At 40.0% G+C, this 23,711-nt stretch overlaps 1 protein-coding gene across 11 annotated transcripts in view; it reads right to left on the bottom strand.

Annotated features, from left to right (window-relative positions):
* CPEB3 (cytoplasmic polyadenylation element binding protein 3) overlaps positions 1–23,711 on the bottom strand; it is a 306,673-nt gene that overhangs the window by 64,064 nt on the left and 218,898 nt on the right. For 10 of the 11 annotated variants that reach the window (XM_060192002.1, XM_060191970.1, XM_060192020.1 and 7 more), the window contains 2 exons: positions 22,167–22,281; positions 11,706–11,887 (listed from right to left, as the gene is read on the bottom strand). In XM_060192002.1, the coding sequence (XP_060047985.1) occupies positions 11,706–11,887; positions 22,167–22,281 (297 nt within the window). The remainder of the gene's footprint in view (positions 1–11,705; positions 11,888–22,166; positions 22,282–23,711) is intronic. The other variant, XM_060192023.1, reaches the window with a different exon arrangement.

Raw genomic sequence — 23,711 nt, forward strand, 5'->3', positions numbered from 1 at the left:
GATAGAGAAACACCTGCAGCCCTGCTTCACTACTTGTGAAACTTTCCCACTGCAGGTGGGGACCAGGGGCTTGAACCTGGATCTTTGTATGCTATAATGTGTGTGTTTAACTGGGTGTATCACTGCATGGCCCTTATCTGGATGCTTTTTCACCACAATGAGAAAAGAAAATATATGGTAAAACAAATGGAACTGAAACAAGGAAAAAGCAATCAATCATCTGCTTATCAAGCTTAAGAGAAGAAAAGAAGCTGAAAATACAGTCTTTTCACAACTGAATTACCTAGAACATTATTCCCAGAGAGGGTATATGTTTTTTCTTTCTTTCTTTCTTTCTTTCTTTCTTTCTTTCTTTCTTTCTTTCTTTCTTTTTTTGAAATGGTATATTTTAAAAGAATTCCATGATTGAGGAAATTTGCAAAAAAAAAAAAAATTACAAATTGTTTCCTTCTTGGACCTTCACAATAAGACTAACATATCAAAAGATTCTAAGAAATCTAGAATAAATCTAGAATAAACCAGTCTACTCAACTTTCTTCACAAAAGCATTTCAAATTCACTTGAATCAGAATAGGTATTTTAAAATAAATATTAAAATTCTAAGGAATACATGTTTTATGGGGAACAATTTAGTAAGAACTATTTTTAGAGGGTATGGTTCTGGACATGGCAGACCTGCCTACTCAGAACACCTGTTCAAAAATCTCACAAACAGGGGCCCGGGCTACGGCTCTCTTGGTTAAGTGCATATAGTACGAAGCACAAGGACACTCACAAGGATCCCGGTTTGAGCCCCCAGCTCCCCCTGTAGAGGGGTCGCTTCTCAAGTGGTGAAGCAGGTCTGCAGTTGTCTGTCTCTTTCTCTAGGTCCCCCCTCCCCTCTCAATTTCCTCCTTGTTCTATCAAATAAAATGGAAAAAAATGGCCACCTGGAGCAATGGATTCCTAGTGCTAGCACTGAGCCCCAGCAATAACCCTGGAAGCAATCAATCAACAACAAAGTAGCCAACCCATCTCTAAGGCCTTGAGAGAACTATGGTGGTTATCCTTACAGTGAAGTCACAAAACTCTAGTGATGTGAACTAAACTATTACCATATAATCCTGTAAATCATTATTAAACCACTAATAAAAATGAAATAAAAACTCAATGTCCAAACAACTCTGTCTCTATCTCTATCCTGTCTAAAATATTTCATTCATCTCATTACACATACAAAACAAACAAACAAAACAAACAAACAAAAAAACCTCTTACCTGACTGTCTAAAAATCATCTTCTAGAAGATCCCAAACATTAGTAATTTATTTGTTTTCCAGAGCACTGTTCAGCTCTGGCTTCTGATGGTACTAGGGATAGATCCTGGGACCTTTGGTGTCTCAGGCATGTAGAGCTTTTTGCATCATCAAATTTGCGGTCTCCCCAGCCCCAGAATCCCTTTAAAGAAGATCCAAGGCTCTTGGTATTAAGTGATTTGCCTGGGGTCACCACTTATTAGTCATTCATGGTCTCATGTCAATAACTGTGTTATCAGTCTACTGTATACTCACTGAGAGCCTGTTTGTTGCCAAACACACTTTCATTTAAACACAGACACACAAACCCTTCTTTCAAGTTATATAGTAGACTATATAAGTAGACTATATCAAGACCAAACTTGGATCAGCTGATTCTAGTCTAGTACCCCCTCTTAAAATATTTATTTATTCCCTTTTTGTTGCCCTTGTTTTACCGTCGTAGTTATTATTGTTGTTATTTGTGTCATCATTGTTGGATAGGAAATATTAAAAACAAACAAACAAACATATATCTGGAAGTGTGACCTTGAGTCACACTTGAGTCTCTCTCTTTTTTTTAATATTTATTTATTCCTTTTTGTTGCCCTTGTTTTTTATTGTTGTCGTTATTATTGATGTCATTGTTGTTGGATAGGACAGAGAGAAATGGAGAGAAGAGGGGAAGACAGAGAGGGGGAGATAAAGGCAGACACCTGCAGACCTGCTTCACCTCCTGTGAAGTGACTCCCCTGCAGATGGGGAGCCAGGAGCTCAAACAGGATCCCTACACCAGTCCTCACACTTTTTGCCATCTGCGCTTAACCCGTTGTGCTACCGCCCAACTCCCTCTAGTACCTTTTCTACTAGTAAAAAGGTATCTATGAGCTAAGTTGGGAAGCTATAACCAATCTCTGATACACTTCAAGTGATAACCATCTGACACACACATCTCTAGACAACACCATGACCAAACCCTGTTGCCAGGGCTTCACTGCTCTGGATTTACTTTTTTCCAGACAGAGGAACAAAGAGTGAGAAAGGGAAAAGGCATCACAGCAGTTGAGGGCTATAGTACTCTCATGTAGAGCTGGGGCTCGAACCTGGCTTTTGCATGATAGAGTAGGCATTGTTCCAGGTGAACTGTCTCATCAGTCCAATCCTTTAGATTTTTATAAACTGTTAATGCTAACCAAATCCTATGCTTTCTAAGAAACGGAGTGTCAACTTATTTTACCTTTATACTTTTTCTCAGGACTATACTGAGCAGAAAATAGGAAGGAAAACAGTCATGTTTTCATTTTCTGTTATCTTCTAATCTCAATTCTTACACTAAAAAAAATCTTTCATAGGCAAGTAACTTTGACTTGAGTGAAAAAGGAAAGTGGAGTTAGCAGAGACTATCTTCAGTGTTCACTTGGCAGCACTTCTATAAATAGCCCTAAAACAGACAGAATGAGTACAGGTGCCCTCTTTGTCCTTATTGTAGTTAAATATTTTAAGCTGCTCTAATTTTTCCACAGAGGCAGTGTATTCAAAAGAATAGAAGGGAAATTTAAACCTAACCCTCTACTCAACTTCAGGTTCAAATATTTTCATTATCAAAGGAAAGATACTGCAAGAACACCTTGCTCTAGAGTAAGAAAGAAAAAAAAACTTAGAAATATTTTAAGTAGAGAATGTATCCAGATACTCATAACCTAAGATTCTTTTCATGTCTGTCTTGACTAACATGCAACCAGCATGCTGATTAGCACGTTAACTTACATATATGTTAACCTACATATATTAGTGTCAATTTCAACTATTCCATTAAGATTCTTACTAAAATTGAGTAGGCACTTTAAAAGGAAAAAAGGGATCCATAGTTACCCTTGGGCATATAGTTAGACAAGAGTACAATTTAAATAGGCCAGGCTAAGCAATAGTGTAAATCAACATCTATATATCCTGATAACTCTCTGTGGCATTTCTCCATCTGTCAATGTTTATCTGTGCAATAAACTAAGATCATTTGACTGGTGTTCTTACCAATTGTGGAAAAATAAAATCAAGTCTCTAAAAGGGGAAATAGTTTATACAGGATCACAATATGGCCGAGAGTAAAGACACAGATCTCCAGTTCCCAGGGATATCTTTTTACCACAGTGGAAATATCCATGGTTTTCTGTGTGGTAAGGACAGGAGTGTCTGGTGCATCCCTTCCCACTCCCTTGGATACTAATGATCATGCCACGAACAACCTACCCTATTAATGTTTTAGGGAGCTTCTACTACCCGTGAAAAGTATACCACACTCTTCATTTATGCCAAGGTGTCATATAGCCTATCAACAAAAAGAGAAATGAACAGCTGGCAAATAACCAGTGAGTATTAGATATAAAATATGTATAATGTAAACTTTAAAGGAGTTCTTCTGAATGTTAATGATTTTTCCTTTGTGGTAAAAACTGAGTTATAAAGCACATTTGTGTTGTTGGTAATAACAACTTGTGACAAGGTCAGTATGACACCAGTGTCAAGCCATTTTCACCAAATGTTATCACTCATTGGAGTTGCGTTGACGTACAGTGAATTTTTTTAAAAAAAGATTTTACGTGAAAGCAAAATAAAAATGAGGAGCAAAAGCAAAATAACTGCAAAAAGAAAAGAAAAGAAACCACAGAAAAACTTCAAGCTCCTTTATTAATGTTCAAAATGACCTACAGATGTACTAGAAAGTCCTGACTAAAAAAACTCCAGATGTGGCTTCTATGCAGTCTATGTTTACCTGAAACATGATGTGAATACCAAGGCAGATACAAAACTCACTAAGAGAGTCATAAAATACCTCTTGGGTTCCTAAGCTAGGTCTGTGAAAGGACAATTTCATTACTTGAAGACTCTCCAAGCCTTAACCTTTGTTGCAAAATAAAGGAGAAAGGACCTGGTAAAAATTCTACCCATGGGTTCTCAAACCCTGTTTTAATCTTGAAACCTTTTTATTTCTTTATTTGTTTTCCAGAGCACTGTTCAGCTCTGGCTTCTGGTGGTACTAGGGATAGATCCTGGGACCTTTGGTGTCTCAGGCATGTAGAGCTTTTTGCATGACCATTAAGCTGTCTCCCCAGCCCCAGAATCCCTTTAAAGAAGATCCAAGGCTCTTGGTATTAAGTGATTTGCCTGGGGTCACCAATGAGTATTGCAGCTGAGGTTTAAATGTATTGGAATCTGCTTTTTTTTTTTTAATGTTTACTTTATTTATTCATTCCCTTTTGCTGCCCTTTATGTTTCATTGTTGTAGTTATTACTGTTGTTGTTACTGATGTCGTCGTTGTTGGATAGGACAGAGAGAAATGGAGAGAGGAGGGGAAGACAGAGAGGGGGAGAGAAAGACAGACACCTGCAGACCTGCTTCACTGCCTGTGAAGCGACTCCCCTGCAGGTGGGGAGCCAGGGGATCGAATCAGAATCCTTATGAGGTCGTCGCACTTTGCGCCACATGTGCTTAACCTGCTGAGCTACCACCTGACTCCCCTTGGAATTTGTTCTAACTCCAACATTTATATTCTATCCATAAAAGTAAAAAGGGAGAAAGCCCTAGAGGTCACAACAGACAACACAGAAATCCAAAGTGATGGATGATCTCACTCATAAGGCAGAACTTAAGTAACAGGGGGAGTGGGCAGTTGAGTGCACACATTACCATGTGCAAGAACCAGGGCTGCAGGTGTCTATCTTTCTCTCTTCCTCTCTACCTTGTACTATTTTCTTGATTTCTCTCTGTCCTATCAAATAAAAATAAAGAAAAAAAAAAAAAGGAAAAACATCACTTGGAGCAGTGGATTTATACTACTGGCACAGAGCCCCTCAGCTATAACCTTGGTGGAAAAAAAAAAAAAAAGAAAGGACAAAAGAGGCCAGGCAGGTTAAGCACACATAGTAAGAAGTACAAGGATCCCTGCTCCCCACCTGCAGGGAGGTTGCTCCACAAGCAGTGAAGCAGGTCTGCATGTGTCTATCTTTCCCCCTCTCAATTTCTCTCTGTCTTATCCAATAAAATGGGGGGGGGGGAAGGTGGCCGCCAGGAGCAGTGGATTCATACTGCTGATCGATAACCCTGGAGGCAAAAAAATAAATAAATAAAATAAGTAGAGGAAGAGGAGGGGAGGAGGAGGAGAAAGAGAATACAAAGTGAAACTTGGACTGGGGATAGGGTGTTGCATCAAAGGAAAGGGCTCTGGGGGAAAAAGGGGAAGGGGAGGAGAGGGAATGGATAGAGAGGCTCTGAGGTCCTGGTCCATGATGATGGGAAAACTGGCTGCTATCTTAAATATTTATCAAGGACTAGTTAAGATCTAAAAAGAACAGTTAACCCAAAGATTACTATAACTGTTCTTTTTAGATCTTGACTAGTAATCTTGATAGTAATCTTTGAGTTAACTAGGTAAGCAGTCAATGGCTTTCCTAACCCCTGAGCAGTTTGCTGTTTCAAGCATATTTCCATAGTATGACTTATGAGCATGCTAACAAAAGTAAAGACTCAAGGTTGGGTGGTGGCTCATCTGGTTGGACACACGTTACAGTGTGCAAGGCCCTGGGTTCAAGTCCCTGGTCCTCACCTGCAGGGGGAAAGCTTTGCTAGTGGTGAAGCAGAGTGCAGGTGTCTGTCTCTCTTCCTACCACCCCCTTCACTCTTGATTTCTGGCTGTTTCTATCAAATAAATAAAGATTTAAAAAAAAATTAAAAACAAAGGGATAGTCTCTTATTTTTTAAATCTAGGTGTTAAGTCTTGTGGGAAGAAATTTTAAGGGTCTGTTTATAGTAGGGGTGAGAGTTAGGATTAAGCAGCAAAACAGTATCTGAATTGACTGACTCTTAAAGGGGCTCAAAGTCTACTACTGATATAATCCCTGGGCAAGCATGCTTTACTAAGAAACATGCCAGGGGTGGCTGGAGAGCTCAGTAGGTGGAATGGATATGCCGGTTAGAGCCCCGGCACAACATGGGAGATGCTATGGCACCTGACGAAGCTCTGGTACTAGGCTCAGGGAGATAACATATTGGTTACACTATATGACTTCATGTCTGATTCCCTAAAATCCCAGTTGTTTTGCTTTTTAATATTTATTTATTTATTATTGGATAGAGATAGTGAGAAATTGAGAGGAGTTGGGGAGATAGAGAGGGAGAGGAAGACAGAGAGACACCTGCAACCCTACTTCACCACTTGTAATGCTTTCGCCCTGCAGGCGGGGACCAGGGGCTTGAACCTGGGACCTTGTGCACTGTAATATGTGCACTTAACCAGGTGTGACACCACCTGACCCCTAAAATCCCAGGTTCAGTCCCTAGTACTACCAATAAGCCAGAGCTAAGCAGTGCTCTGATAAAAAACAAACAAGTAATAAAACCTATCTATGACAAAAAGCTTCTGGGGGGGGGGTGGGGGCTCTGGCATTAGTGCAGTGGGTTAAGCGCACGTGACACAAAACGCAAGGACTGGTGGAAGGATCCTGGTTCAACCCCCCAGCTCCCCACCTGCAGGGGAGTCGCTTCACAGGTGGTGAAGCAGGTCTGCAGGTGTCTATCTTTCTTTCTTTCCCTCTGTCTTCCCTTCCTCTCTCCATTTCTCTCTGTCCTATCCAACAACAAACAACATCAACAACAACAATAACCACAACAAGGCTACAAGAGCAAAAGGGGGGAAAATGGCCTCCAGGAGCAGTAGATTCATGATGCAGGCACTGAGCCCCAACAGTAATCCTGGAGGCAAAAAAAAAAAAAGCAAAAAAACTTCTGGTGTTGTGATGTCTCTCCCTCTCCCCCTTTCTCCCTCACTCACTCCTACTCTCTCTATCTGAAAGAAAAAGCAACTGGAGCAGTACAATAGTGAAACAGTGTATACTGAGGCCCTCAATTCCTAAGAGAGAGAGGGGGGGGAGAGGGAGAGAGAGAGAGAGAGAGAGAGAGAGAGAGAGGGAGAAATATACCAGAAGTATAGGGCAGGATCAAAGGGAAAATAAAATCATGAGAAAATGGAATTCTTTTATTTTAAGCATCTGTCTCCTGTACAGTTCTGGCTTCAGAGAGGATAAAAGCTTTTTCCACACAGGTAAGAACCTAAGGCTTTTCAGTTTCACTTGTTATCTGGGGTCCCCAGTGATGGATGCAAAAGTTGCCTAGATGTAATGGAATTTATGTTTCAGATTCACAAGTGTACAGACAGAAGGAAATCCATAAAGGTATTGAAGAAGGCACTGGAGCAGAAGCAGCCATCATCAATCTGTGATATTCAATTTTAAGAGGAACCAGAACTTCACAATTCCATGCATACTCCTGAACATTAGGTGTTTTTGTTTTTGTCTCCCCCCACACACACCCCCACCACCCCAATCCAGGGTACTGGTCAGCTCTGGCTTAGGTGGTTTGGGGGACTGAACCTGAGACTTGGGAGCTTCAGGAAAGACAGTCTCTTTGCATAATTATGCTATCTTCCTGACCCTGGACATTAGCATTAAGGGTTAGTCCACATTTGCTAGTTTATCTAAAGAGCACTATACATGGGTCAAACAGGTCACCAGCTTTCAATCTTCCTTAAAAATTAGCATGGCATAGGGAGTCGGGTGGTAGCGCAGTGGGTTAAGCACAGGTGGCGCAAAGCGCAAGCACCAGCGTAAGGATCTGGGTTCCAGCCCTTGGCTACCCACGTGCGGGGGAGTCGCTTCACAAGCAGTGAAGCTGGTCTGCAGGTGTCTCTCTCTCTCTCCTCCTCTCTGGCTCCCCTCCTCTCTCCATTTCTTTCTGTCCTATCCAACAACAACAATAATAATAACTACAACAATAAAAAACACAACAAGGGCAACAAAAGGGAATAAAAAATAAATATTAAAAAAAAGAATTAGCATGGCATCACCTTCTGAACATCACTGGTTTGGTATGCTGAATTCAACAGGGTTATTTTTTTAAGTGTAGTGTCACCCGGGGATGAGAGAGGAAGATGCTTCATTAACACCTCAAAAACTAAGGGTACACTATGCAGCTATTAAGAACAATGAACCCACCTTCTCTGACCCATCTTGGAAGGATCTAGAAGGAATTATGTTAAGTGACATGTCAGAAAGACAAAGACGAGTATGGGATGAACCCACTCATAAACAGAAGTTGAGAAAGAAGAACAGAAAGGGGGAATCAAAGCAGTTTGAGTTTTGAGTAGGGCACCAAAGTAAAAATCTCTAGGTGGAGGGTGAGGGTAGATGGTCAGCTTCACTGCGGGGGGTGGGGTGGGGGGGGGAACGGAACACAGTACTTTGGTGGTGGGAAGGGTGTTGATGTACACTCCTATTAACTTACAGTCTCATAAATCACTAATTAATGAGAGAGGAAAAATTGATTGAATGTCTCAAACCTTTTAATACACAAACCATAGGCTGAGTATATGTTCTTTCAATATAAACATTTAAGACTTCAAATTGGTAATCAGACTGAATTTTAACAGTGGGTTCAAATGGTTAATACATTTCTAACCATGACTTGTTCTTTGAAATGTTGACCCTCCTAAAATCTTAGACCAGGAGAGCAGAAGCAACTGATGGGGTTACTTTATAAAATACAGATATTTATATATTCAAAAGTCACAAATTATGGTGAGGTCTTATATGATGCAGCAAATCCTAACAATGGGATTTGCAAGTTAACCCAATTGCCAAATAATGTGATTATAGCAATAACTATCTATTGCCTTCTTAAACCCTAAGACAGCAGGAACCTCCCGCTTCCTCTATAAAGCCCATATTTCCCCCAGTCCTGGAACCTCTAGGGTGGGGCTCACTTTCCAGCATGTTTCTCTCAATTCATACCAACTGATAGATACTACATTTGCTGATCTCAGCCTAATCAATGCAATGAGAACAACCTCGATATGCTTCATTTCGGACTGTGTCCAGAGACATCAAGCGTGGAATGTCAACCCTTCAGCCTCATTACTCGGGTGAGACATTTCCTTTCTCATAGGATTCCTTAATTCCATTTTGAGTGGTTCACTTCCTGAAAAAGCCCCCAAACCTAGATATAGACCAGGTCTAATGAGATAGGGCATACGTACACATGTATCCCTAAATTAGGGCAAAATATATACATTAAAGCGAGAGTGCACAGTAGTTTTCAGTGAGTCAATAAATGTAGTGAGCAAGTAGAAAGACCTAAAAAGACACCATAAAGTACCTAATGAAACAGTTTCTACTTAGACCTAGATACCCTCCCTCCTCACCTACTTCCTTATTTCTTTTTAAATATTTATTTTCCCTTTTGTTGCCCTTGTTGTTTAACGTTGTTGTGGTTATTGATGTCGTTGTTGCTGCATAGGACAGAGAGAAATGGACAGAGGAGGGGAAGACAAAAACAGACACCTGCAGACCTGCTTCACCACTTGTGAAGCGACTCCCCTGCAGGTGAGGAGCCGGGGGCTTGAAGCGGGATCCTTATGCCGGTCCTTGCACTTTGTGCCACGTGCGCTTAACCTGCTGCACCACTGCCCAACTCCCCATCATCTACTTCCTATTACACTTCCCTCAGTTACTCCAAAGCTAACCTTATCAAAGTAAGGACTACAAAAGCTGAATAAGGGCAAGAGACAGGCATACTTTAATGATGACTCTCTAGTCACTATCACACCACCCCATAAGCTGGGCCCCTAGTCAAGGAGTCCTGGAATTCCTACACAGATATGATGGGCCTAGACCTCGAATAGATCCCACTCTTCATTGTCATCTCCATCAGGAACAACATAATGGGCCCTATTTGTGGGTCCCCATAGGACCTTTCCCTCAATGTGGATCAACAGTAGTAGAGAATGTTCCATCGTCTGAAGGGAGGTTGCATAACATACTCTATCTACCACCTGAGTAAGATGGGTCCTGAAATTGGTGCAACTCGGAATATTCCTACTCATGACCACAGATGTGAGCTCAGCTCTACAGGGATGCAGAGGTCACATAGGCTCTAAGATGAATATGGGCCCCAGATCAGATGAAGTCAATGGGGTTTATAGTCAACAATATTTACACACTCTTCCCATATTTGGGAGCTACTCTCTTCCCTGATCCAGCTTTCTGGTCCTTTTTCCAGCCATGACATTATCTCCCCAGACAATAACTTGGGTCCACCTGCATATCAGATTTCAGACTCAGGCAAAAACTAGTAAAGTCATGGGCCCCTTGGAATATACCTAAAATAGACCTACTAGCCATTTCCAAAATGGAGACCCCAGATCTTCATCTGCAATATTCCAGCCTTTAGGTTCATAATTAGTCAACAATTTATTTAGCTTTATATGTTAACTCTTTTTTCAGACACCAGGTTCCAGATGCTACCATGATGCCAACCGAACTTCCCTGGACTAACGACCCCACCAATGTGTCCTGGAGCCCCGCTTCCTCAGAGCTCTGCCCCATTAGGGAAAGAGACAGGCTGGGAATATGAATGATCTGTCAATGCCCATGTTCAGCGGGGAAGCAATTACAGAAGCCAGACCTTCCATCTTCTGCACCCCATAATGTCCCTGGGTCCATACTCCCAGAGGGATAAAGAATAGGAAAGCTATCAGGGGAGGAGCTGGGATACAGAGTTCTGGTTGTGGGAATGTGTGGAATTGTACCCCTCCTATCTTATGGTCTTGTCAGTGTTTCCATTTTATAAATAAAAATTAAAAAAATAAAACAAAACAAACAAAAAAACCCTAAAGGTACTTTCTTTTTTCAGGCAGCCTAGATGGACTCACAGACAGATGCCATGCAAGGTTGAACTGCTCATTTATTTACTTATTATTGTTATTTTTACTATTACTATTTTTACCAGAGCACTGCTCAACTTGGCTTATGATGGTGCAGGCGACTGAACCCGGGACTACGAAGCCTCAGGGATGAGGGTCTCTTGATATAACCATTATGCTATCTACCCTACTCTGAACTGCTCACTTATGATCACAAGATGCTTTTCTCCTCAGGGACTCACAAAAGAAACTTCATTTCTTTTTCACAGAAATGATACCCTGGGGGCTGTGCAGTGGCACACCTGATTGAACACACACATTATAGTACACACAAGGACCCAATTCAAACCCCCGGTCCTCACCTGCTGGGGAAACAGTGCTGCAGGTGTCTGTCTATTTCTCTCCCTATCTCCCCCATCCAACTTGATTTCTCTCTGAGTCTATGTAAAATAAATTAGTAAAAATTTTTTTTAAAAGGGAAGAAAGCAAGGAAGCGAGGGAGGGAGGAAGAAAGGAAAGGAAGAATGAAAGGGAAAAAAGGAAGAAGAAAAGAAGGAAAGAAGGAAAGAAAGAAAGAAAGAAAGAAAGAAAGAAAGAAAGAAAGAAAGAAAGAAAGAAAGAAAGGAAAAAAGGAAGAAAGAGGAAGGTCGGAAGGAAAGTTATACTCTGAGCAGTTACTTACCCGTTTGTCAATGTCATTGTGTTGGAGCTGCACAAAGCGAGCACTGATGGCTGCAATGTAACTCTGCTGATTGGAGAATGCCACGCGACCAGCACCTTTAGGGTACTTCAACTCCGGGTCCGTATCAATGCCAGCATAACAGACACCACCATACAAACGGTCCATGATCATCGCCAGTTCGACTGCAAGAAAATAAACATGACTCTGTATAAATGCTTAGACAGTACTCTTGCATCAGAGAAAGAACTACCTTAACACCATGTAGGGTATTAAGAAAAAGAAAACCCATGGCCAAGTATTATGAAGAATGCCCATGCCAGGCTTACAACTCAAGTAAGGGAACTTCTTATAGAATATTTACAAATATGAATTGGGGAAAAAAAAAGGATTTACACATGGAAACATATTTATATAATTAGAACTTCAGTAAAGTAGAAAAAGGAATAATAATTAATAATAATAATAAAGGAATAATAATAACCTGTCCTAATTTCTAATTGTGTTTAGTCCACTGGACTGGGTCCTAGGTATACAAAGCATTACATAATCATTCATAGAAAAAAAATAGTTAATAAGAAATAGCCCTACTTACTGAACTCCAAGACTGAAAGCAATTAATTTTTAAAAATTAATTTATTTTCCCTTTTGTTGCCCTTGTTTTTCATCGTTGTTGAAGTTATTATTGTTGTTATTGATGTCGTTGCTGTTGGATAGGACAGAGAGAAATGGAGAGAGGAGGGGAAGACAGAAAAGGGGGAGAGAAAGATAGACACCTGCAGACCTGCTTCACTGCCTGTGAAGTGACTCCCCTGCAGCTGGGGAGCCGGGGGCTCGAACCGGGATCCTTACATCGGTCCTTGTGCTTTGCACCACCTGTGCTTAATCCGCTGCACTACTGCCCGACTCCCTGAAAGAATTATTAAAGTCACAGTACTAGATTAAAATTAAGCTAGAAAATTAAGTCTTTGTTTAACTAGAGGGAATATGTTTACATCCTTAGTTGTCTAACAGTAAAACATTTTAAAAGTATATTCTACCAAAACGGAAATATCCACACTAACCTCTCACAATAAACTCTATAAACAGTTATTATGCTAATGATGGTCATAATAACAATGAACATTTATGGAGCACTTACAACGTGCCAGTAAACACTAAATTGCGGCAAAGTTGGTAAAAAAATAAACATCTGTGCTCTGCTGTAAATTCAGAGCTCCTTGCTATATATCTTCTGAATATGTTTATATTGACATATATTTACAAAATATTTGTAAAGGGACATTTGGAGATTGGGTCATGCCAAAGGTCTGAAAGTCTAACATCCTCACCATTAACAATACCATGGAGAGACACAGGTAGCAGTTACTTACTTGGATCCAAACTGTCTGATGGTAATTGTGTGCTTGATGCAGGACAGCACCTCCTCCTTTGAGATGACCACTCCTTTCAGATCACTCACATTGATTTAAGCACAAAAAAACTTATCCCTATCAAGAATCCACTTCCCTCAAACACCTACATGCAGTATTCAGAAAGGGGAAGATAAGAAAGATGATGATCTGAGCCACAGCCAAAGTGCAAATGCTATGCGAGAGAGAGAGAGAGTGGAGAGAAAGAGAGAGAGAGAGAGAGAGAGAACCATAGGAGCTAGTGTCTGGTGAGACGGCAAGCAGCACCAAACCTTAATGGGGTAGAGGAAGAACTCTGCAGTGCATGTAAGCACTTAGATGCTGAAAGGTATGTAAACTCCACCAGATTCCTACAAATGGAAGGACAGTTATGCACTACTGGTTCCTGTATTGTGAAGCTGATGAGGCAAGGAGAAAAGTTGTCACTAGGACAGAAAGACTGTCTTCCTACTTCTTCAAAATCTCTGCACATATCAGACTGCTTCATATTGATGAATGCTTTCTAGGTGATTTTTTTTTTTTCAATCATCTTTGGGGCACAACCACTGCAAATCAACTTTTTCAGATAGAAAGAGAGAGAGTCAGAAAGAAAGACACCTCAGCATCAACATTTCCTCCAGTGCAGTGGGGATCAGGCTGAAACCTGGGTTGCATGTAAGGCAAAGTAAGTTCACTATCCAAGTGAGCTGTCTTGCTGGCCCCAAGTGCCTATTCTTTTTTCTGAAGTACCTATTTTGTTTTAAATAGGAATAGTGACTTGCGACATAAGATGCTTTTCTTTTATTTTTTATATATATTTTAAAAAAATGTCTTTTTCTTTTAATTTTTAAAAATATTTATCTATTTATTCCCTTTTGTTGCCCTTGTTGTTTTATTGGCATAGTTATTATTGATGCCGTTATTGTTGGATAGGACAGAGAGAAATGAGAGAGAGGAGGGGAAGACAGAGAGGAGGAGAGAAAGACAGACACCTGCAGACCTGCTTCACCGCCTGTGAAGTGACTCCCTGCAGGTGGGGAGCCGGGGGCTCGAACCAGGATTCTTATGCTGGTCCTTGGGCTTTTCACCACCTGCGCTTAACCCGCTGAGCTACCGCCTGATTCCTATATATATATATATATTTTTTTTTTTAATTTATTTTATTTTTGAGAGAGATGCAGAAAGAGACACACACAAAGAGAGAAACACCAGAGCACTGCTCAGCTCTGGCATATGATGGTGCCGGGGACTGACCTGGGACTTTGGAGCCTCAGGCATGAGAGTCTGTTTGCATAAACATTATGCTATCTTCCCCGCCCATAAGATGCTTTTCTTTGTTCTTTATCCACCAGGGTTATAGCTGAGGCTCAGTTCCTGCACTGCTCACTGCCATTCCTGGTGACCATATTTTTCTTTCCTCTAGATAGGGGATGAGAAACTGGGAGAGACAACGGAGAGAGGCAGAAAGAGAAGAGAAGCCACAGCATTGCTCTACTGCTCGTGAAGCACTTCTTCAGGCACTCCTGTGTGCTGGCCCAGGCCTGAACCAGGGTCCTCTTGTATCCACTACCAGATGAGTCACCTGATACCCCTCCTCCGACTGCCTAGTAGTTCTTAAATAGGTGTTAAAAGGGAGTCAGGCGGTAGCGCATGTGGCTCAAAGTGCAAGGACCAGCGTGAGGATCCCGGTTCGAGCCTCCGGCTCCCCACCTGCAGGGGTGTTGCTTCACAAGCAGTGAAGCAGGTCTGCAGATATCTATCTTTCTCTCCCCCTTTCTGTCTTCCCCTCCTCTCTCCACTTCTCTCTGTCCTAGCCAACAATGATGACATCAATAACAACAACAATAATAACTACAACAACAATAAAAACAAGGGTAACAAAAAGGAAATAAATAAAAGTAAAAAAAATCTTTAAAAAGTAAAAAGGTGAGAAAATAAGCTAGCAATAACTAAGCTGAAGAGTAAGCGCTTATGTTGAAAGAGAATAGCAGAAAAAAAAAATCTATCCCAAGTATCCCATTATGGTCAGAATTACTGAGTCATGTTAACTAAAAGAACATTGTTGATTGGAGTCTGAGTGGGTCCTAACTCTAGCATTGGGTCAGGATCCTAAAATCATACTCAAACAAAATAACAACAATCATGCACATATAGTGGCTATCAGAGGTCATTGGTTTCTTACAATTCAGCCCAACAACCTCTGATGGTCTGCTGACCTCCTCAGAAGGCTAATTAACAGAGAACAAGAAACTAAAGGTAGAATTAATGAACTGCAGTTGCAGTTGTGTGATGAATTTCCCTTACTTGTCAAATGGGCTTAGGACCTGGAAATTAAACAGGAAGTTTGCACAGGCCTGGCTTCCTCTGGTACGGTATAAGAAAGTAAACATTCCCTCAGTCTGGTGGAATGGCCAGGAATAGCACTGGCAGAAGACTGAATGGCACTAGTCTTCCACCCTAAGGAAGGACTAAAGAAGGTTTCTGAATCAGAAAGAAGATAGACCAGCTGTGAACTTGAAGTTCCAGCTGAGGAGAATTAACTATACTTACAATTTCTCTTATAGCACAGTGGCTGTGAAAGGAGTCTTAGGGTTTCTTGTTGCCAGAAAAAACTTCACTAAGGATAAACACTCCATTACGTCAAGAACCTAGCCGCTAGAAAATCATGTGTGTGCCCCAAAGACAAGGTCAGAACTGATGGTGCTGACAATCAAGTACTTTTCACAGGAAACAGAACTCCTCACTCCTGCTGATGTGAAAAACCAGAAATAAACCATGTCCACTTACAAGTGTCCATCAGTCATTTTCTTGGCCACCATAATGTCTGCAGACATTTGAACAAATAAAAGTTTCACTCAAAGTGAAGTACAGTTTGCTGAGAAACTAAAAGAAACCCAGATAGAGTAGAACAGCTATGTTTGGAGGAAGAGTACAGAGAGTTCTCATGTCTCCTTCTGCTCTATAATTTAACTTCTGAAGGGTTAACACCATGAACACTCTAGAATAAAAGTAAAATAGGGGAGTTGGGCGGTAGCACACTGGGTTAAGCGCACATGGCGCAAAGCGCAAGGACCAGTGTAAGGATCCCGGTTCGAGCCCCTGGCTCCCCCCACCTGCAGGGGAGTCGCTTCACAGGGGGTGAAAGCAGGTCTGCAGGTGTCTTTCTCTCCCCCTTTCTGTGTTCCCCTCCTCTCTCCATTTCTCTCTGTCCTATCCAACAACATCAACAACAATAATAACTACAACAACAATAAAAACAAGGGCAACAAGAAGGAAATAAATATTTTTTAAAAAGTAAAATAGCGGTGAATTAACTGTTTATACTGGTACTTCACTCCACCTATAAACCTCCGCTAAATGCACACACTTTGCAGTCTACACTCAAGCTGGGATCAATCAGACGAATGTGTGGCATTAAGTTAAACAGAATTTCTAATTGTTGAGAAATGCAAGCTTTCATTAAAAACAGCATCTCAAACCTCAGCTTGATAAACCTCCTCCTATACAAAGAGAAACCCAAGTCTGGTGGTTCGAGTTGGAGCTTTAACATTTTGACTTATTATGGTCTTAGACCAATTATCCCCTTTGAATTTTTCTTCCTTGTCCCTAAAATGCAAAGTCTACCATGTGGTGCTCTAGTGTTTATTTTTGTACAAGGGTGGATGGACTTCCTCCTCTACACACAAACTTTGTTTAACATTAATTTGGCTTGGTTTCTGCTCCGTAAGTACTAATTCATCCCAGTCTAGTTTTGACTTTAGAGTAACGCTACTCAAGCTGTTACCAATACGTCAAGATCAGCTGTGGATGGGGATCTGCACTTTAGGAAAAGGGGAAACGAACATATACTACTGGTGTAGAATCCCAACCATAAAGACAATGCGAATCAAGTTAGTATGATAATAGGACTGAAAGAAAAAGAAAATAGGACTGAAAAAACTGATTGAAGGAGGGACCAGGTGATGGCGCACCTGGCTGAGCACAGGTTACAGTGCCCATGGACCTAGTTCGAGCCCCCAACCCACACCTGCAGGAGGAAAGCATTGCGAGTGGTGAAGTAGTGTTGCAGGTGTCTCTGTTTCTCTTCCTCTCTACCTCTCCTTTCCCTCCTGATTTCTAGCTGTCTCTATCCAATAAATAAAGATTTTTTAAAAAGCTAATTTCATTTCTACCTATCACCACTTTACACAACAAAAATGTTATATCTACAATATGCCTACTTCCTGAATCATAAATCAGGACATGATTTCTTATGACCGTGCTTGCACATAAGTTCTAAGATAAATCACTGAATTTTTAACTCAAAACTTGTTTTAGTTCACAGAAAAGTCATCCTTAAAACAGAGATTAAAAGGGGGGGGGCAGAGAGAAAGTTTCAGGCTCTACCAGAAAATATTAGTAGGGGAGAAAAAGACAGGAAAGAATTTTCAAAGTTGCAACCAGAAAAGATAGGATAATTAAAGGTGATGAACAACAAGTGGCAGGATCCAGGGACTTGGTGAGCCTATGTCTCAAGATTGATCTGTTTTATAGGATCTGGCCAGATAAACTGTTGGAAGCAAACGACGAAATGGATGAATAGCTCATATGTCTCTAGTTAGAGAGGAAGATTGAGTTTTTCAAGCCTGATCAGAGTTGGGAGAGGATGGGTCCCAAAGCTTGATAAAATAAGATGTTTAAGTCAAGAGGCTGAGTCAGAAAAATACTTATGTTAGAAACTAAGGGGAGAGTATCCGGATCTCTATTTTCTTACAACACCCTGGAACCTGGCACTTACTTCCACTTAGAGCAAAGAGATGTATTCTGGAGAAGTTATGTCACAGGAGGAATTCCAGAAGACACGTTCTTTGTATTACCTGGAAGGTGAGTGGCAACACGCTGTTGTACTTCTAGATAGGAGAATCAAACAGCCCCTTTCCTTGTGCTAATTTTAAAGCATATGCCAATGTTAGACACATGGTGGCGCAGTGAGTCTATCCATAGTGCTTCCTAGCAAGGGGAGTGGGATGCTGGGGTTGTAGAGGGCAAATCTGACCTGAGAAATACCAGGAGCCTTCAGCTAACTGTCCTTTGCTTTCTACTGTGATTGATAGGGGTGATAGAAGGGGGCATGAGACAGTAGACTGCATATTAGTTGACCTAGAGAAATTTAACAATCAGGCAACTGAATTTTGGGTAAATATATAAAATTTCCACTGATATTTTCTCATTTTCATGTTATTTTTTCCTGGCTTATTTTCTCTCCCCACCTGAATTTTAAAAAGGAAGGCCTAGCAAAGGACCAGAAGGAACAATCTAAACTCAGTAGAATACTATTTTAAAACAGGTCACCTTGTATTTTTATAGGTGTTTGTACATTTCTGTTTGTTGGGTGAGGACTGCTAATATAGGGTTGTCGGAGAAGTTGTGATGCATTTTTGCATAGAAAAAACAGAAAGAAATAAGTCATAACTTTTCCAACAACTCAACAGATGGTATCATTGTTTGGCCTTACATATCACAGATAAGTATTGTAAGATCCATAGGAATAATTATTGAATAAACAACACTTTAGTACTGTGACATATTAAAGGACAATTTTTAGTCCCAGGCAAAGTGAAAATCTATTTTAGATTTACCTATAAATCTTTCTTTTTTTTCTTGTCTTTTATTTCCTTTCCTTCCTTCCTCTCTTTCATATCTCTCCCCCCACCCCACCTTCCAGAGCACTGTTCAGCTCTAGCTAATGGTGATGTGGGGGATTGAAACTGGGATTTTGGAGCCTCAGGCATGACAGTCTCTTTGCATCACCGTTATGCTACCTACCCCTGCCCCACCCACAATCCTTCTTATCGAGTATGGATAACCTATATTTAGTTCAGGTCACTCTGAATATAGTGCTTATATAGTTCTAATGCATTCAGACTCCCATAACCATACTATCCCCATAGAAATCATTTTAACTCTCATAAAAAGTTGAAGCCAGGCTTGAGAATCATACTAAAAGGTATAGTTTAATACCAATTAATTCTGTTAGCATGTTATTAGTGCACTTATCATTTTCATCTGAAATCTCTGACTATAAATATGATGACCTACATATAACACAATGGTGGGATCTTGATTCAGTTTGGCATGATGAATCACTAATTCTCATGGCCACTAACACAGAGGAAACTCAATGAATGTTTACTGTTGAGGTGAAATACATGGCATGCAATTTAAAATAGTCTAGCAAGGAAAAAATAGTTCCTAACCCTAGGCACAGACTGCTCCACAAAGGTCAGCATGATCCAGAGAAACATAATTCACTGCATATGGATAAAAGCTGCAGATGTTAATTTTTTTTTTTTTTTTGTCTAGTTGATAGGGAATTTGATCTGAAAGCCTTAGGATAGAGAGCAAGTCACTGAGACATTAATATAAACTGTCTGGTCATTTGGAAATTAGTTCAAACGTTTGGGCCAAGAGATTGTAGATTACAATCAACATAACTGAATAAAAAATTTTGAAACAAAAAAATTTTCAATTTAACTTAAAAAACAAACAAAGAAAACTTCAAGACTTTTAAAGTCCTATTATCTAGCCAGGGAAGACAAAAATTCCATTTCTGATTAGATAGTTCAACAAAATTCTCATCTAATTCTAAAACGTGGAATATTTTTCTTACACAAAAATGTTATAGAAATAATATGATTCAGCTATCTGGGGTTCTCTGTCCTGTGTTATCAGTGTGATTAGACAACAATTGTGAAAATGGAGCTTTGAAATTTACAGAAGAGAGTGATGGAAACCCTTACCAATCTCTCCAAATAATTAAAGCAGAAAAGATAAATAACTGGCGAACAGTGAAAGTGAATTTAATTTACACATTATTGTGCTTGTAACTTAAAAACAGAAGAGGTTAAAGGTGACACTTATTTTTACATGATGATAGTTTTTCTTATAGATTGTTTTCTTTTCTTTTCAGATTCCAATCTAGGTAAAAAAAAAAAAAGGAGCTAAAATATTAAAACTAACCTGTTGGGAGTTGGCGGTAGCACAGTGGGTTAAGTGCACATGGCGCAAAGCGCAAGGACCAGCGTAAGAATCTCAGTTCGAGCTCCGGGCTCCCTGCCTGCAGGGTTGTCGCTTCATAGGCAGTGAAACAGGTCTGCAGGTGTCTATCTTTCTCTCCCCCTCTCTGTCTTCCCTCCTCTCTTCATTTCTCTCTGTCCTATCTAACAACGATGACATCAATAACAACAGCAATAATAACTACAACAATAAAACAACAGGGCAACAAAAAGGAATAAATAAATATTTTTTAAAATTAAAAAAAAACTAACCTATTGTAGTTAATCTATTAAAGATAGATGTTAGCAATAAATGTCCATTTTTAGTTAAGTCGTACATAGTTAAAAGAATATGAAAGAGCATTTTCTCCCTCTCTAGTTCTAATTACAACACCAGTTAGACTTAGCAACATCCCAAAATGCATTATCCACAACTTGATTATTTTTTTTAACACACACAGTTTAGATACAAAGGACTGAATTTGCTCTCATCTTATAATAATGCTGCTCACATCTGAGTTAGCTCCTCCTAGGTTTTATTCCCTATTAACGGTTGAAGGGGAGGCAGTATCAGTGCTCACTTGCTTTCAGCAGTTTTTCTTTAGAATGAAAACAAGAACTAAAATACCTGAATTCCTGAAGTAGTATAAAATGATACACTCACACCCATAGTTCCTATTTTAAAAATGGAATTGTGAATATGTCTCTATGCAGGTCTAATGTTATTATCTTACACAAGTGGATTTGATTTACTTTAAATAAATGTCAGAAATATTGAGGAACTTTCAGAATTAAGAAGCCATCAAAGAGGGATGGTACACTGAATTAAGCACATGGACTCACACAAGGATCCCGGTTCAATCCTCCGGCTCCCCACCTGCATGGGGTTCTCTTCACAAGTGGTGAAGCAGGTCTGCAGGTGTCTATCTTTCTCTTCCCCTCTATCTCCCCCTCCTCTCTCAATTTCTCTCTGTCCTGTCCAATGAAAACGGGGAAAATGGTTTCCAGGAGCAGTGGATTTGTAGTACTGCCACTAAGCCCCAGCGATAACTCTGGAGGCAAAAAAAAAAAAAAAAAAAAAAGCATCAAAGTCACTGAGCCAAAGAATTATAAAGATATATATTACAGTTATAAAGATATATATTACAGTTCTGTGTTACAACTTAATTTTATAGATATATAATTTTTTTGGTAAAAATAAGGCTTGCTTACAAATAATATAGAAATAATACAATTTTATAATGCTAGTAGAAAGGTGATAGTTCTTAGTAGTGAAAATTTCAATTATTTTACACACTTAAAAGACTTGGTTCTTAGAAATAATTTTATTGCAGTTAAGTGACAATAACACTGACCCATAGCTTATTATAATTTGTATTTGGGTTTAAATATTGAAGTCATCAGCTCAGTATCACTTCAAATGCCCATGTCAATTATGATTCTGCCTGACTTAAGCAGGCACAATTATTTCATCACTGGAAAGAACTTAGAAGAAAAAAGAAAAAAGAAAGGGCAGTTTTTAGTCATAACAGACACTCACAAACATATAACTCATTTTTTCAAAGTGCATAAGGAAAAAGAAGAACCTGTTTTACTTGGAAAGAGTGTGATTCCCAGTGATGTAATTTCTAACAGTGGTTTGGCTCATCTCTGAATGGGCACCCAGCACGCACGATGGACAGGTTACCCACGACTTCTTTTTCTGTCATACACAACACTGCTAACTGGCATCCGAATGGACACTGTCAAGTGTATTCCTAAGGTTTCCATAAATGTCTATGGATAGGAAAGAACTAAATAGAATCTATGCTTCCAAAAATGAGAGTTTAATGACATTCAACTCTTGACTAGAAGAAAATAAAGAGTATTTGAGGGTGAAAACTTTTACTCATGAAAAAGTCAGTTCAGTGAACCAAAATGGCAGCCTTCTGTTTGGAGACTGTGAAAAGCTGACCAGGCACCTAGAAAATATTGAAACTAAATGCATGGGGGATTTCTGTTGTTGGTTTTGTTGTTGTGGTGTTACTATTTCCACTCACCAGCTCGAAGGGGTCGTGGAACTCCCCCAACAAAGATAGTTTTTCTGGGGTCCAAGGGCTGAGAACCATCCATTACAAAGTCACTGTCACTTAGGTTCCACGGTCGAATTTGCACCTGAAAAAAAGTTGTTTACTTGGTCCTTACTTCATTTCCATCAACCCCAAACGAGTATAAGGTGACTAAAGACAAACCCAGTGATTTGTGCATTTTATCACATACACAACCCAAACAATATCCAGTTATTAGTTAATGTAATCTGCATTAAGTGCTTTTCAGTAGAACTCTTGGGGGAAATCTACTGACAACACTCTAAGCATATACCATGAAACCTCCAGAAACCATGTGTGGTTTGGGAAAAAAAAAAAGAGAGAGACAATTTTTTAGACACAGATTCTGGATTTTAAATTAGACCCATGCTAATGCATGATAGACTGCCTAGACCTGTTACAATATAGCACTTAGCATTTCTTTTTGTTTGCTTTTAGGTATGCGCTAGGGCCTCACACATATGTGATTACACTGCTTTCAGGCTCATTTTCTCAGTCTTTTTGTTTCAGGTAGACAGAAAGAGAGAGGGAGAGAGACCACAGCACTACTCAGCAATCCACAGTTTCTCCTGATGTCACTGTGTACCCCATATGGTGGTAAAGCTTGAGTCCAGGGCCTTGAGCGTGGCCAGGCAAGCACTCTACCAGGCAGGCTATCTCCTTGGTCTTAACACTTATTATTATTATTTTTTTTTACAGTCCTCCTAAGGAAGAAATAGGGCACAGCAGGAATATATATACTTTTTTTAAAATGACTCATTTGAGTCATTTTTTTTTTTTTGGTCTCCAGGGTTATCGCTGAGCCTCGGTGCCTATACTACTATACTATGAATCCACCGCTCCTGGAGACCATTTTTTTCCCTTTTGTTGCCCTTGTTGTTTATCATTGTTATTGTTGTTGTTGTTATTGCTGTCATTGTTGTTGGACAGGACAAAGAGAAATCGAGAGAGGGAGAGGAGGGGAAGACAGAGAGGGGAGAGAAAGATAGACACCTACAGACCTGCTTCACCGCTTGTGAAGTGACCCCCCACACATACACCACAGGTGGGGAACTGGGGTATGAACTGGGATTCCTGAGCCGGTCCTTGAGCTTCGTGCCATGTGCACTTAACCCCCTGTGCTACCGCCTGACCCCCATGAAAATGTATTTCTAAAGTGAAGCATTAACCTCCCTCTTCTCTCTAATCAAAGCCTTCCTGTTTTTAGTACATGTGTGCTTTACCTCCTGCGCTACCACCCAGACCCCAGGAATATTTTCTAAAAATTATCTGTATGTTTGGCTTTTTAATGCTTCTAATGTTAAAACATTTATCTTTCAACAATGTGATTTAACACAGATTAACACTCAACGTTAGAGCATTACCAAGAGATATCCAACACCAAGGCACACAGTTAACTATTTTAGACTTATCTGATTTTTTAAAAAAATATTTATCTAGTTATTCCTTTTTGTTGCCCTTGTTTTTACTGTTGTAGTTATTATTATTGTTGTTGTT

This window comes from Erinaceus europaeus, chromosome 1 (genome assembly GCF_950295315.1).
Source record: "Erinaceus europaeus chromosome 1, mEriEur2.1, whole genome shotgun sequence".
NCBI classification, from domain to species: domain Eukaryota; kingdom Metazoa; phylum Chordata; class Mammalia; order Eulipotyphla; family Erinaceidae; genus Erinaceus; species Erinaceus europaeus.